This window comes from Mauremys reevesii, linkage group 2 (assembly GCF_016161935.1).
Source record: "Mauremys reevesii isolate NIE-2019 linkage group 2, ASM1616193v1, whole genome shotgun sequence".
In the NCBI taxonomy this organism is placed as follows: Eukaryota; Metazoa; Chordata; order Testudines; family Geoemydidae; genus Mauremys; species Mauremys reevesii.
In genome coordinates, this window is record NC_052624.1 from 40,408,783 (window position 1) to 40,423,930 (window position 15,148).

Consider the following 15,148-nt stretch of genomic DNA (forward strand, 5'->3'; position numbering starts at 1 on the left):
TTAGTAAGAGCATTGCCAGCAGATTGAGGGAAGTGATTATTACCCTCTATTCGGCACTGGTGAGGCCACATTGGGAATATTGCGTCCAGTTTTGGGCCCCCCACTACAGAAAGGATGTGAACAAATTGGAGAGAGTCCAACGGAGGGCAACGAAAATGATTAGGAGGCTGGGGCATATGACTTACGAGGCGAGACTGAAGGAACTGGGCTTATTTAGTCTACAGAAAAGAAGAGTGAGGGGGGGATTTGATAGCAGCTTTCAACTACCTAAAAGGGCGTTCCCAGAGGATGGAGCTAGGCTGTTCTCAGTGGTGGCAGATGACAGACCAAGGAGCAATGGTCTCAAGTTGCAGTGGGGGAGGTCTAGATTGGATATTAGGAAAAACTTTTTCAGTAGGAGGGTGGTGAAGCACTGGAATGGGTTACCTAGGGAGGTGGTGGAATCTCCATCCTCAGAGGTTTTTAAGGCCCGCCTTGACAAAGCCCTGGCTGGGGTGATTTAGTTGGGGTTGGTCCTGCTTTGAGCAGGGGATTGGACTAGATGACCTCCTGAGGTCTCGTCAAACCCTAGTCTTCTATGATGTTATGATAACACAGACTATATGACCTCACACAGTAATTTCTGCATAAACCCATAACTGCAGTTTGAGGTATAGCATATCTTTTGGAAAGCTATCTAGTCTGAATCTGAAGACTTCAAATGATGGAAAATCCACCATGTTGTTCAGTGGTTAATTACCCTTACTGTTAAAAATGTATGCTTTATTCCTAGCCTTCCTAACATTAAGTTGTTTTCTACAAAGCTTCAGTTTAATTACTTTGCCAGCCCTTGAAAACTGTCTTTTAAGAGACATCTTGAGGGCAATGCTTATTTCTTTATTAGTGCTGTGCTGTGTTTTTTCTTGGGAGTTCAGTTAACTGGTTGTAACCTAGTCAGAAATGCTTAAATATTGCATAAACAGTTAGGAAATATTGCATGTTTCTAGACAGGTAAATAGATTTTGTGGTCATTGCTGGATAATTAAATAAAATGTATAATTAAAAATAAAGCGCAAGTCTGTTCTTTTGGTTTCAGAAAAAAGCCCTGAATGATGGAAAAAGACAGTTATACAGAAATGTGGTGGCCATTGAGTTATTCACATAAAAATTTAGCATCCAGATTAAATATTAAAATGATTTTAATAAAATCTCTCAAAAGGTGATTTTATTTTATTTTTTATTGTGAGATATTGAGTACACAGATTTTCCTTTGGTAGATACAGTGGTCCAGATTAATTTGTCCATTCCAGCTGATTTGTTCAGTTCTGGTGGTATAAAGCTACCCAAAAGCCTCCTTCTGACGAATCCACTTGTGTCAGAGGAATTCCCAAGGAACGCAGATCTGGCATAGTGGCTTTGTGCAACACTCTTCCCTGGTACCCCATTGTGGGACATTCTTGATAGAGAGGGATAGTGGCTGGGGTTATCCTGTGTCCTTGCAATTCTGAGCTGCTAGAACAGTTCCTTGGGGCCATGAACAGCTGGAAGTAAGTCAAAGCAGCCCAGAAGCTCCTCTGATTTACACCAGGGATTGAATGGGGCCCCAGGAAATGTGAATGTAAAGGTGACCCTGCCCTTCCTATTGTTCATGTGCTGACCTCAGTTTGATTGCACCATGAAGTTTCTTGCCCAGTATGTATTGATTAATTACTATTCCTATAACGCAGAGTCTGCAATTCATATAAAGCAGCAGGGCTCTTAGTCTGCCAAGAGGTTTTGTAAACTGAAACTCTTGTATATTCTTTTATTGTGTAACAGAGCCATAGAAGAAAAGCTATTGGTACTTGACGTTGTTCGTAAGGTGTTTAGAACTACGCTGAAGTATCTCTGTAGAAGAACCTAAGACTGATAAGAGATGCTTCCTGTTTCTCCAAACCCAGAGAAAAACCTGACCTTGGTAACAGTGTTTTTGTAAAGACAAAATTCTATACTTGGCTCTATAGATGTAGTGGGAAGTAGGCTAACGTAACTTACTATGCTAACAAATTTGATTCTGCTGGGCAATGGCACCACTCTGCCTATGCTACTCTCTCAGGAGAATTATTGTAGTCATACCGTGTGCATTGTTTTTCCCACTTCTCTTGAAAAAGATAATAGCCATGTTTTCCATTACTCACTTCCGAATGTTGGAATCTGAACACAGAAGAAAAGTCTTATTAGTAAATTTTGTTGAGTTTAATGCTATTTCAGCTCAATAGGAGGAAAGTGAAGTCTGTCCTTTGCACTGAAACGAGATCCTATAAGATCCCAGCATTGTGGAGTTGGAGAAATAGGTATTGGATGAGGAGAATTGGAACAAAGTTTCTATAACTCTCCCTCCAGAATTAGCCTTTATGGTTTGGGTTAAAAGTGTGTCACAAGTGCGTTCCTAAAAATCATTGGTTACTCTCTTCCAGTATGCGTGGTGACCACCATGGGCCAGCCTTTAGGGCCTACAAAGCCCTTGATTGAAGTCCTTGATTTAAAAAAAAAAAAAAATTATTAAGGGGATGGAAATAATGGTGGTGGACATCTGACCTAAGAATGGCTATCAGAGCCTCCAGCTTCTTCCACTTTTATTATTTGTTTGATGGGATAATGATTTGAGATGGTTAATTTTCATTCCTGTCAGGGCACCCACAGGGCAGGCACCTGTTAATTAGAGACAATATATCTTCAAAAGGAATCTACTTTGCTGTATTGGAAATCTCCATCCATTACCTAGGCATTACTGTTGTGCTGTAGGAAGCCATGGTATTGGATTTTTAAATACACTTCTAAATTTAGATAGTTGATCTGCTAAACTAACTTTTTTCACAGTAGATGTCAGTGTTAACATACCTGATCCATAGTCCCAGATGTAGTCATCACAGTGCTCTGCTATGAGCATACCTGTGCGTAATACATCTGTAACAATGTGAGTTCACAATGTCAAGAGCGACAATAAGAGATGCTATAAAATGGGCCTTTAATTGATGGCCACATAGTTCACCTATTCATCTTTTTCCCATGAGGCTTAGATTGTCTTTGTCATTGGTTAAATTAAGTGAGCAAACCAGAAAATGCTAGTGTTTCCTGAATGAAAATTCCTATATATTGTTTCATATTGTGACCTTTCAAATGTTTCTGAACAGTAGAGAAATTTGAGTAAGATGGCAGAGGCGTGAAAGCTCTAGCAATCAGGTATAGTAGATAAGGCTTTACTTTTCAGTGTTCTAGTTGTCACTATTGGAGTTCTGTACTTGGCTTTCCTGCTCCAAAATTGCTGGGCATGGAAAGTATTTTACTCTGTTTTGTAAAGTACCATGAACATTTACAGCACTCAGCAGATAATTAGCAATCGTTCATATGATATACTCAGGTCGACAATTAACATATCATTTTGAAAAGTGATGTTATTACAGGAGTCTATCTTGTCTCTTGTCTTACAAAAACATTAAAATTGTTAATGCTGAAGTTGGAATAACATGGCAAGCAGATCATGGAGTTGCTGCTGTTTGTTAGAATAGATCTAGTTTACAGTAGAAAGTGTTTGCATGGTATGTAAAATGGCTCAGTGTAGAGCAGGGGTTCTCAAACTGGGGGTCGGGACCCCTTAGGGGGGTCACGAGGCTATTACATGGGGGGATCGCAAGCTGTCAGCCTTTACTCCAAAACCCGCTTTGCCTCCAGTATTATAATGGCGTTAAATATATAAAAACATGTTTTTAATGTATAAGGGGGGGTTGCACTCAGAGGCTTGCTATATGAAAGGGGTCACCAGTACAAAAGTCTGAGAACCGCTGGTGTAGAGGATAAGCAATGTGCTATGATCAGTGGTAGATTGAACAGCATCTTTTGTGATGTGAGTTTCTGTCGAATTGGCTTATTCTGTTGCTCTATAAACTAATTGTTTATTCTGTGTCTGTTTTCTGCATTTTTCCTTTAGGATAATTATTATTAGATTTATACTGCAGTCTCCTGCTTTCTCATTAATATATTTAAAGAAGTCAGTCATATCTCTTTTCATCTAAGAAACGATTGTGTTACACTAAGAGCTGCCTAATGCCTTTCTCCTTCCAGCAGCTCCATGCCAGAGGACCCTAGCACTCATACAAAACATTTGCAGGGTCAGGGCCCAAGGTGAAATACAAGCAATAATGTGTTTCAGTGATCTTAAAAATCCTCCTTCTGGATGTTTCAGGGCAGGAACATAGATGACACAAGTTCAAGAACAACTTTACTGACCCGGTTTCCCAAACTGACAAACAATATGCTTCAAGAGTGGCAAGCCTGGTTTCCAGGGTGTAAGATCTGTCATTAGTAGCTAGAGTATTTCTGTGAATTGCTGCATGGTGCAGCATGTTGATCTGCAAATCCTTATGTCTCCTGTGTTTTTACCTAGAAGAAATGTAGCTACAATAATGACCAAGAAGAGAGTGGATGGAGTTTCTGTGTGTGTGTGTGTGTGTGTGACAGTTATTACAAATCACTTTTTGGAGTGCAGTGGGTGGAGAAAAGCAGCTTTGGCTATAAAATGAAGTGATTGCTGTACATTTTGTATAAAGTCTGAGGCAGCACAGTTGTTCTGAGCACATTACTTCTCTTTTCCTTTACCTTTAAAACTGTGTGTGCATTAGCTCTGGTAACATAATGAGAAAATGTCGTGTATTTTAAAGCACAGCTATGGTTTTGAAAATTCCTTTCTTAATTCCAGAAAGCTGTATATCAGCAGAAGTTGTTGCTGCTGTTGATGTGAACACTGTTGCTAATGAAGTGTACAAACACAACTTTCCCAGCACACCATTGTGGGCAAAGACAATTGAGGTGAGTAATGGACACGTGTCTCTTTGTGTTCTAGCCATCTCAGTTGAGTATTCACTGCCCACGTTTAGTAGGGAATGTGGAATCAAAACACTTGAAACTGGGAGGCAGTAATGTAAAAGGATTGCTTTGTTGGATTATGTGTCATGATGACTTTGGTCGATTCCTGGAGGTGTAACTGCTACTTGAGGGAGATGCACACATGCACAGTGTAGACTGATTTCAGATGCCTTCTAGGTTAGCTGAGAGGAATTTTGTTTTTCCTGAAAACCTGCTGTGTAAGGGTGCTTGATTACTGTGTCCATAAAGGCTATGTGGCCAAGCAGGGTGCATCAACCCCCAAAATAAAAAGAAATGTAAAATAATTTTATCAAATTAGTAAGAGACATTCATTTATTCTGCATTTAAAACTGGATTGGAAAAAGCAATTTAAAATACATTGTAGGGAACAATCCTGCATTGTTAGAGGGCTGGATCGACCAGGTGACCTAGTAAGTCTCTTCCCTCTCTAATTTCCTTGAAAAAGAGCTTTGTAAATTAACTTCAGTGTTTATAAAAAGGCTTGATTCTTTTGTTGATTTATGCCACAAATTTTAATTACACATTTTTGTTTCGGTATGTTTAATATGGCAGGAGACTTATAAATTAGCCACATGGATTTGTATAATTTTCTGTCCAGTTCAGAATGGTTCGAAATTAGTGAACACCTTGTAATCTGTCACAGTTTTTAGCTTGATGGCAGAAGTTTCTGAGCTTGTTTTAACGCACCAGTTTAAGTAAAACCAGAGTGGATGGCTATAGATTGCCTGCTTATTCAGCACTTGGTACTTGCTGACTAATGTCAGCTCAGAGTTTCTTAAATGGGGGAAAGAAAGAAGAGGAATTAAATTTTATGTCCTTGATGGATTTTAGGAGCAGATTCAAGTCAGTAGAATCTTCCTTAAGCTTTGTGAGAAAACAGTAAAATCTCTCTTGCGTTGCTGTTTTTATATGGTATTTTAGCAACTTTTCTTTTATAAAGCTAACCCCTGAAATACATAAAAAGCGCCAATTCTTTTTCATGACCATAATCACTCACTTTCTTGCTTCTGTTTCTCTAGGTGTGATGTTACAGCTTGGCTGATTATTAAGCTATTTTAACCCCCCCCACACACATACTATTAGCTAAACCTTCTGGGGGGAGGGATAGCTCAGTGGCTTGAGCATTGACCTGCTAAACCCAGGGTTGTGAGTTCAATCCTTGAGGGGGCCACTTAGTGATCTGGGGCAAAAATCAGTACTTGGTTCTGCGAGTGAAGGCAGGGGGCTGGACTCAATGACCTTTCAAGGTCCTTTCCAGTTCTAGGAGATAGGTACATCTCCAATTATTAATGAACTTGTAGCTCTGGTAGTAATTCTGCAACACAGATCTAATTTTTTCCTTTGAACAAAAATCTTTTTGTATTGTATGATCGGTAAGCCATAAAACTAGCTTTGTGGGATTGTACACAAAAAGGACCAGAATAAACCTTTCACAGTGTACCTGTAAAGAAAAAACATCTTCACCACTAATAAGAACTAAGTTAAAACCCTTCCTATTAGGGTTACCCAGGAGTTAAGCTATAACATATGCCATATTAAACAACAGCGCATGACATGGTATAAAATATTCTGTTTATAATGGTATTTCTGGATGAAATGTGAGTCATGGATTACAGCCTAACGCTTCTGGAACCTTAGGCCTGGTCTACACTAAGCGTTTAAACCGGTTTTAGGAGCGTAAAACCGATTTAACGCCACACCCATCCACACTGAGAGGCCCTTTATATCGATATAAAGGGCTCTTTAAACCGGTTTCTGTACTCCTCCCTAACGAGAGGAATAGCGCTAGTATCGGTATTACCATATCGGATTAGGGTTAGTGTGGCCGCAAATCGACAGTATTGGCCTCCGGGCGGTATCCCACAGTGCACCACTGACCGCTCTGGACAGCAATCTGAACTCGGATGCAGTGGCCAGGTAGACAGGAAAAGCCCCGCGAACTTTTGAATATTTCCTGTTTGCCCAGCGTGGAGCTCTGATCAGCACGGGTGGCGATGCAGTCCGAAATCAAAATAAAAAAGAGCTCCAGCATGGACCATGCGGATGTGATTGCAGTAAGGGCAGGCAAATCTGTTCTATCAGCGCTCCGTTACAGAAGACGAAATTCAAAATAATTTAAAAAAAAATCTCCAGACAGACGCCATAGCAGGGACTCAGCGCACTGCTGCGTGACAAGCGTAACGGAAAGCCAAAGAATCAAATGGACGCTCATGGACTGGAGGACTCAAGCTATCCCACAGTTCCTGCAGTATCCGAAAAGCATTTGCATTCTTGGCTGAGCTCCAGATGCTTCTAGGGTCAAAAACAGTGTCCGCGGTGGGTCAGGGCATAGCTCGGCAGTTTACGCACCCCCCGACCCACCCCCAGAAGTGAAAGGGAAAACAATCCTCTCTTGACTCTTTTACATGTCACCCTATCTTTACTGAATGCTGCAGATAGACGCGATGCTGCAGCACTCAACACCAACATCCTTGCTCCCCCCCCGCCATGGGTGGCTGATGGTGCAGTAAGACTGATACCCATTGTCATCATCAGCCTATTGGCACATGGGGCAGTGCAAAAGGACTGGTAACCATGCCGACTAGCATCCGTGAGGTCGATCAAGGGCGCCTGGCCCTAATTTTTCCTGGTAGATGGTGCAGTATGGCTGGTAACCATCCTCATCATAGCAACGGGGCTGAGCTCCATCAGCCCCCACCCTTCATGTGTAAAGAAAAGATTCAATTGCCCCTGGACTAGCAGCGGGATGCTGGGCTCCTCTCCTCCACACTGCTTAATGTCCTGTCTGGACTATCATAGCAGCTGGAGGCTGCCTTCCACTCATTTCTCACTAACAAGTCACTGTGTCTTATTCCTGCATTCTTTATTACTTCATCACACAAGTGGGGGGACAATGCTACGGTAGCCCAGGAAGGCTGGGGGAAGAATGGAATCAACAGGTGGGGTTGTTGCAGGAGCACCCCCTGTGAATAGCATACAGCTCATAATTTCTGCTGGATCTGACACAGAGCAGCTGTGCTCTCTGGTTCTATGATACAGTGGTTCTCTAGTACACTTGCCCATATTCTAGGCAGGACTGATTCTATTTTTAGATACCAAAAAGGAGGGATTGACTCAGGGAGTCATTCCCAATTTTGGCTTTTGCGCCCCTGGCTGATCTCAGCCAGGGGCACTTATGACAGCAGCAAATGGTGCAGTGCAAAAGGACTGGTAACCATGATCATCTTATTACCGATTTATGGTATGGTAGATGGTACAGTATGGCTGGTAACCATCTCTGCTGTCATGCAAAAGCAAAAGCATGCTGCTGTGTAGCGCTGCTGAATCGCCTCTGTGAGCGGCATCTAGTACACATACGGTGACAGTCACAAAAGGCAAAACAGGCTCCATGATTGCCATGCTATGGCATCTGCCAGGGCAATCCAGGGAAAAAAGGCGCGAAATGCTTGTCTGCCGTTGCTTTCCCAGAGGAAGGAGTGACTGATGACATTTACCCAGAACCACCCGCGACAATGATTTTTGCCCCATCAGGCACTGGGATCTCAACCCGGAAATTCCAAGGGGTGGGGGAGGCTGCGGGAACTATGGGATAGCTACGGAATAGCTACCCACAGTGCAACGCTCCAGAAATCAACGCTAGCCTCGGACCGTGGACGCACACCACCGATTTAATGTGTTTAGTGTGGCCGCGCGCACTCGATTTTATACAATCTGTTTTGCTAAACCGGTTTATGTAAATTCGGAATAATCCCGTAGTGTAGACGTACCCTTAGACATGCCAGTTAAATATACACCTTTCAGTCTATTAGTTTAAAAAAACTCTTTGTCCTAACTAAAGATAAACCTAAGACCCCCACACATTTAATTTGACAATATCAGTCCATGTAAGAATTTGTCCACATTATTTAGCACACTATGATGCAGCAAGTCCTGCCTGACATCCAAAGCTAAAAGTACTAGCAGGCCGGCCGGCCATGGAAAAACAGCACATGGCAACAGTGCACACTTTGCCTGCTGCAAAGCAGTCACCCTTGTCAGTATGGAGAGGAGATTTGATAGGGGGAGACAGGGTTGGGAGTTTCCCAGGAAAAACTAGTTTAGGATGGGGCATTGGTAAATACCGGTTTAAACTGGGAAAAATAATTTTATTATGAGAATAAACTAATGAATGTTACTGAAAAATATTTAGGAATTCGACAATAGTTTTTCAGTAATATGGTTTGTTTAATTTTAAACAAAGCTAATAACATTACACAAAATATAGCCTCAGTGTAGTGCTCTATGTTATTGCCTTGGCTATTTGAAACAGAAACTACTGAATCTGAGAGTTCCCCTTCTTTGTTTAGCAATGAAAATTAGATGTTTGTTTAGCAAAGAAGGGGAATCCCTAGATTCAGAAGTTTCAGTATTTGAGATAAACTTCTGAACTAACCATCCAGGCCAGTACTTCGCCTCTTGCTCTGGAGTGGCTGGCTGGAGAGCAACTGCTGTAGCTGAACTCTTGAGTACAGTGACTTAAGTAAAAATATTTCAAGATGCGCAAAGGTGGAAGACCACTTGACCCGATTCATGGTTATTTTGAGAAAGTTCATTAAGATGGCAAAGAGTCTTTTGAAGCAGAAATTGTGAAGCAGAAGGGAGTGGGAAGGCAGACCCTACGAGGAAACATTTTTCAAAATGCAGTGGAAAGAACAGAGAGACACTGGAATCACTGGCTTTGGCTAAACGTGTGAAGATTTGAATCAGATTCTGAGGTTGAAGGGACTGGTAAAACTGCATTGCCATAGCCAAATACACCTCAACAAAGCCCGATCCAGGTCGGCATTCCAAAGGGACACATTAACAATTGCTGTTGCATGCAAAGTATGGTTGGAGCTAATGATAAAAGAGACAATTACTCCAGTGCACATTTGGCCAACTGCCTTCATCCGAAATATGCAGGAAAGAAATTGTTAGCTGAATAAGAAGAAATTGCTGGGCACTGGATGCTCAGCAAAAATCTCAACTTATTTTCTTGCATTTAAAGTAGAAGAAGCTCTGTATCCAAAAATCAGCATTTTTCATCTGCTTTCAAGGAAAAACTTTCCCCTGAAACATGGTAGAAAAATCTGAAGAATGCTGATATTCCATCTGACTGAATGGAATTGGTGGTGCAATTGCAGTGTCCAGCAAGCACTGAATGAATCTTTTCAAACTTTGGATATGCACATTCAGAACTGAGGAATAGGCTCCGTCTCTCCACTACCTCAGAGTTGGTCTTCTGCTACAAAATGCTGCATGGCCAAATGGATGTGGACCAGTTGTCTGTGTGCTTCTGATTGCGTTGCTTAATGCTTCAAGTCTACAACTCTGCATTATTGTTGTTTTAACGCCATTGAATATTTTCAACTTTTACTTATGTAATATAGAAAACTGAAATAAGTCAACATGTATAACCTTCCCCGAGAAGGTACTTAACCAAAATGTATACAGACATTCTGATGTTCAGCATTAATTACCAATATCAGAATTACACCCACTGCAGTTTTACTTTTTATTTGCACAGCCCTATATTAATCACTGAATTTACTGCCTCATGTAACCACAGTTTGAATATGTAACTAAAACTAAGTGTAATGTGATATGCATTGATGAAACCATTTTTAAAATAGAAAATGCCTAGCTAGTTATTCCCAGGGAGGTAAAAACCAGGATTTTATCTGGTAAAACCCAGCTCTGGTAAGTACCATGCTATCCCCGTCGGGAGAGTACCAGGGCAGCACCTGCTGCTGTAGCCCATGCATTACAATTATTGCTGCAGAACATCTGCACTTTTTGTTCGGCGTTTGTACACCACCTAGCACTGGTGACCCTGGTCCATGATTAGGGCTCCTAAGTGCTATGGTAATACTACCTCTACTAATGCTTTGTGGCCTAGGTGGAAAAATCGATTTCCCCAAGTTTTCATGAACATTCTCTGCAAAGTCTCTGGGCATTTGATTCTGCATGAGGAATTTGCTATCTTTTCAGAAAGATGTAATGTTTTGAGAGGTTGTTATGGAAAAGTGACTGTTGTTTGAGAGATTGTTATGGACAGGTGACTACAGAGAGGAAAATGCTTTTTTAAAATCTAATTCTGTTCTCCTGTTGAGTTTTAATGCTTTTTAAAAATATTTTTTTCTGACCAACAAATGGTTAAATACTTGAATAAAGGTGCTTTGTCGGTTTGGGGGAGAAAAATATAGCTAACATTTTTGATGTGACTCACTGAAAGAAATGTGAGCTATCCCTGCCGCTCTAAAAGCGTGATTGACAAACGCAGGATCAAGCATATGTTCTGACCTCACCAGTTTTGCTAGTGCACTGTCGAAGTAAATACAAATCTGCACTTTACAGTGTTTGCCAAGCATTGGAGGAGGACGCAGTTATTAGGCCAAAGAGCCAGGTTAGAAAGTTTTTACTAGGGGACTGCTAACAGTGGAAGTAACCAGAATGTTTGGTAGCTATAAAGCAGTAATTGGCAGAAAAGAAAAAACTCACAATCCCAAAAGCATGTGTTTATGTTTCTTCCTTATTCAGGGCATAACACTGGCGGAGTTAAATAGATTATCTTTTGATATGATTTTGATGAGTCCTCCATGTCAGCCATTTACAAGGTATGTATAACAAATATTCCACTTCTGGAGAAAAATGTAGTGACTATGAATGTTTATTCAGTTAAAAAAAATTTCAAGATCCATACACTTCGTGGTTCATATCTGTCTATATTTTCCCATGTATCTTCTGCTATACCTATTTCTGTGTGGGTACTGGAGATGACAGCTCTTTACTGGTTAAGAAGTAGGCCTGCTAGGATGTAAGTTTGATTAATTCCAAATAACAGTCAGGTTTCAATAGATGAACCATAATTACTTCAACTCTGTAACAAATGACATTGCCAGGTTCTAATACTTTTACACCTATTGAGTAGTCCCTTACTGCTACAATAAAAGTGGTGATGGGCCAGTCATACTTTCATAGTTCAGTCAAAATCCCTGAAGCTTGATGTGCTACTTATTTTGCATCCTGTACATGACCTGTAAAGTGAAAGTTTGTGATTTTTTTTTTTTGCCTACGGTACCTCCCTTTGCTTGTTAATGGTTAGAATCTGATCTTTCTCAAGCCAGAGTAACTCCAGACAAACTACTGGAATTACTCCAGGGTTATACTGGAGTGGCCAAGAGTACAATCTTCCCTTGTATATGCATTGACTTTGCAGACATACTTTAAATGGTAATGGCTTATTCTGCAATAAATACTATGATTTAACAGGGAATAAGGGGATCAGAATCAGGGTCTAGATAGAGTTTATATAAAGTTACAAGATTTTTGAAACCTATTTCTGTGTGGGTGTTCGAGATGACAGATCTTTACTGGATAAGAAGTAGACCTGCTAGGACATATGTTTATTTGATTAATTCCAAGTAACAGTCAGGTTTCAATAGATGAACAATAATTGCTAGGGCTGTCGATTAATAGCAGTTAACTCATGTGATTAACTCAAAAAATTAATCGTGATTAATCACAGTTTTAATCGCATTGTTAATAAATTTCAATTGGTATTCTATTGTTTAACTATTTTTGGATGTTTTTCTACGTTTTCAAATATATTGATTTTAGTTACAACACAGAATACAAAGTATATAGTGCTCACTTTATATTATATTGCCCTGTAAAAAATTATAAACAAAAGAAATAGTATTTTTCAGTTCACCTCAAGTACCATAATGCTATCTCTTGAACTCTAGAGCCTAGAAGTCCACTCAGTCCTACTTTTTATTTAGTCAATTGCTAAGACAAACAAGTTTGTTTACATTTATAGGAGCTAATGCTACCCGCTTCCTATTTACAATGTCACCTGAAAGTGAGAACAGGCGTTCGCATGGCACTTTTATAGCCAGCATTGCAAGGTATTTACGTGCCAGATATGCTAAACATTTACATGTCCCTTAATGCTTTGGCCACCATTCCAGAGGACATGCTTCCATACTGATGATGCTCATTTAAAAAAAAAAAAGTGTTAATTGAATTTTGACTGAACTTCTTGGGGGAGAATAGTATGACTCCTGTTCTGATTTACCCACATTCTGCCATGTATTTCATGTTATAGCAGCCTCAGATGATGACCCAGTTCATGTTCGTTTTAAGAACACTTTCACTGCAGATTTGCAAAACGCAAAGAAGGTACCAATGTGAGATTTCTAAAGATAGCTACAGCACTCAACCGAAGGTTTAAGAGTCTGAAGTGCCTTCCAAAATCTGTGAGGGATGAGGTATGGAACGTGCTTTCAGACATCTTAAAAGACCAACACTCAGATGCAAAAGTTACAGAACACGAACCCCAAAAAAGAAAATCAACCTTCTGCTGGTGGCTGCTGACTCAGATGATAGAAGTGAACATGCATTGGTCTACACTGCTTTGGATCATTATTGAGCAAAACTCATCATCAGAATGGACTCATGTCCTCTGGAATGGTGGTTGAAGATGAACAGACATATGAATCTTTAGCGCATCTGGCATGTAAATATCTTGCAATGCCGGCTACGACAGTGCCATGCGAACGTCTGTTCTCACTTTTAGGTAACATTATAAACAATAAGCAGGCAGCATTATCTCCTGCAAATGTAAACAAACTCATTTGTTTGAGCGATTGGCTGAACAAGAAGTAGGACTGAGTGGACTTGTAGGCTCTAAAGTTTTACATTGTTTTATTTTTGAATGCAATTATTTTTTTTTGTACATAATTCTACATTTGTAAGTTTGACTTTCATAATAAAGTGATTGCACTACACTACTTGTATGAGGTGAATTGAAATATACTATTCAGAGCCGTCTCCAGGCACCAGCCCAGCAAGCAGCTGCTTGGGGTGGCCAACGGTGAGGGGTGGCACGTTGGGCTCTTCAGTGACAATTCGGCAGCAGATCCCTCACTCCCTCTCGGAGTGAAGGACCAGCCGCTGAATTGCTGCCAAAGACTGAAGTGGCAGCGGTAGAGATGCAGATTGCGATCGCGGCTTATTTTTTTTTTTTTTTTTTTGTTCTTTTTGCTGCTTGGGGTGGCAAAAACCCTGGAGCTGGCCCTGATACTATTTCTTGTTTTTTACAACATAAATATTGTAATAAAAATAACTATAATGTGAACACTGTATACTTTGTATTCTGCATTGTAATTGAAATCAATACATTTGCAAATGTAGAAAAACATCTCAAAATATTTAAATAACTGGTATTCTATTATTGTTTAACAGTGTGATTAATTGCAATTAATTTTTTTAATTGCAATTTTTTTTAATTGCTTGACCACCTTAATAATTACTTTAAGTCTGTAACAAATCACATGGCCAGGTTATAATAATCTTACTCTTGTTGATAGTCCCTTACTCCATGAACAGTCCCATTGATGTTGTTGGAACTACTCGTGAAGTAAGGTGCTACTCAACATGATTAAGGGTATCAGAATTTGGCCCTCTGCTCACACCAATAATTTCAATTTAAAAAAAGATGAGGCTCTTTAAGAATGTGTTTTTGATTCAAAACAATGCATGGAGAGGGTTGGTGGGTTGTTTTTTTTTCTTCAAATCTACTGTTTTGATTACATACTGATAAAACAGTGCTATGTAAAATTAATTTGGAAAAGAAAAATACCAAAATGCTTGCACCTACATGTTGTTGTTTTCCTTTTTAAATAAGTCAATAAAAATACATGCTCTGGGCCCAGAATCACTTAGCCAAGTGAGTAGTCCCATTTTAGTGTATGGATTTACTCACATAAGTAAAATTATGCACGTGGGGCTGGATTCTGGAAATTGCTGAGAATTCTGGGCCCATTCTAGCAGAGCACTTAAGCATGTGATTAACATTAAGCATGCGAGTAGTCCTATTGAGTTCAGCGGGTCTTCTCATGTGCTTAGAGTTAAGCACATTCAGGTGCTTTGATGGATTGAGCCAGAGAGCTTAGCATTTTACAGGATTCAGCCCAAGGTTAGATATTTACAGGATTGGGTCCTCTGTGATTCTTAATCCCTAACCTCTTTGTGATTGAGTCTGGGAGTCAATATTCAGTCCTTAGAGTGCTGAAAAAGGCCCTGATCCTGCAAGTGGATCCATGTGTGGAGACACTGGTGCCTGTGCAGAATCCCTTGTGTGAGCAGGACCTAAGTGAAGAGTTTTAAATGTTCTGTTTTAAAAACAAATATCTAAGATGACAAGCTGATAATTGTGTTCTAT

The 15,148-nt window shown here is 40.2% G+C and overlaps 1 protein-coding gene across 4 annotated transcripts in view; it reads left to right on the forward strand.

Moving 5' to 3' along the window:
- The window catches only part of TRDMT1 (tRNA aspartic acid methyltransferase 1), a 47,705-nt gene that overhangs the window by 15,642 nt on the left and 16,915 nt on the right, over positions 1 to 15,148 (forward strand). For all 4 annotated transcript variants that reach the window (XM_039527152.1, XM_039527153.1, XM_039527155.1 and 1 more), the window contains exons 2-3: positions 4,715 to 4,824; positions 11,461 to 11,537. In XM_039527152.1, coding sequence (XP_039383086.1) covers positions 4,715 to 4,824; positions 11,461 to 11,537 — 187 coding nt within the window. The remainder of the gene's footprint in view (positions 1 to 4,714; positions 4,825 to 11,460; positions 11,538 to 15,148) is intronic.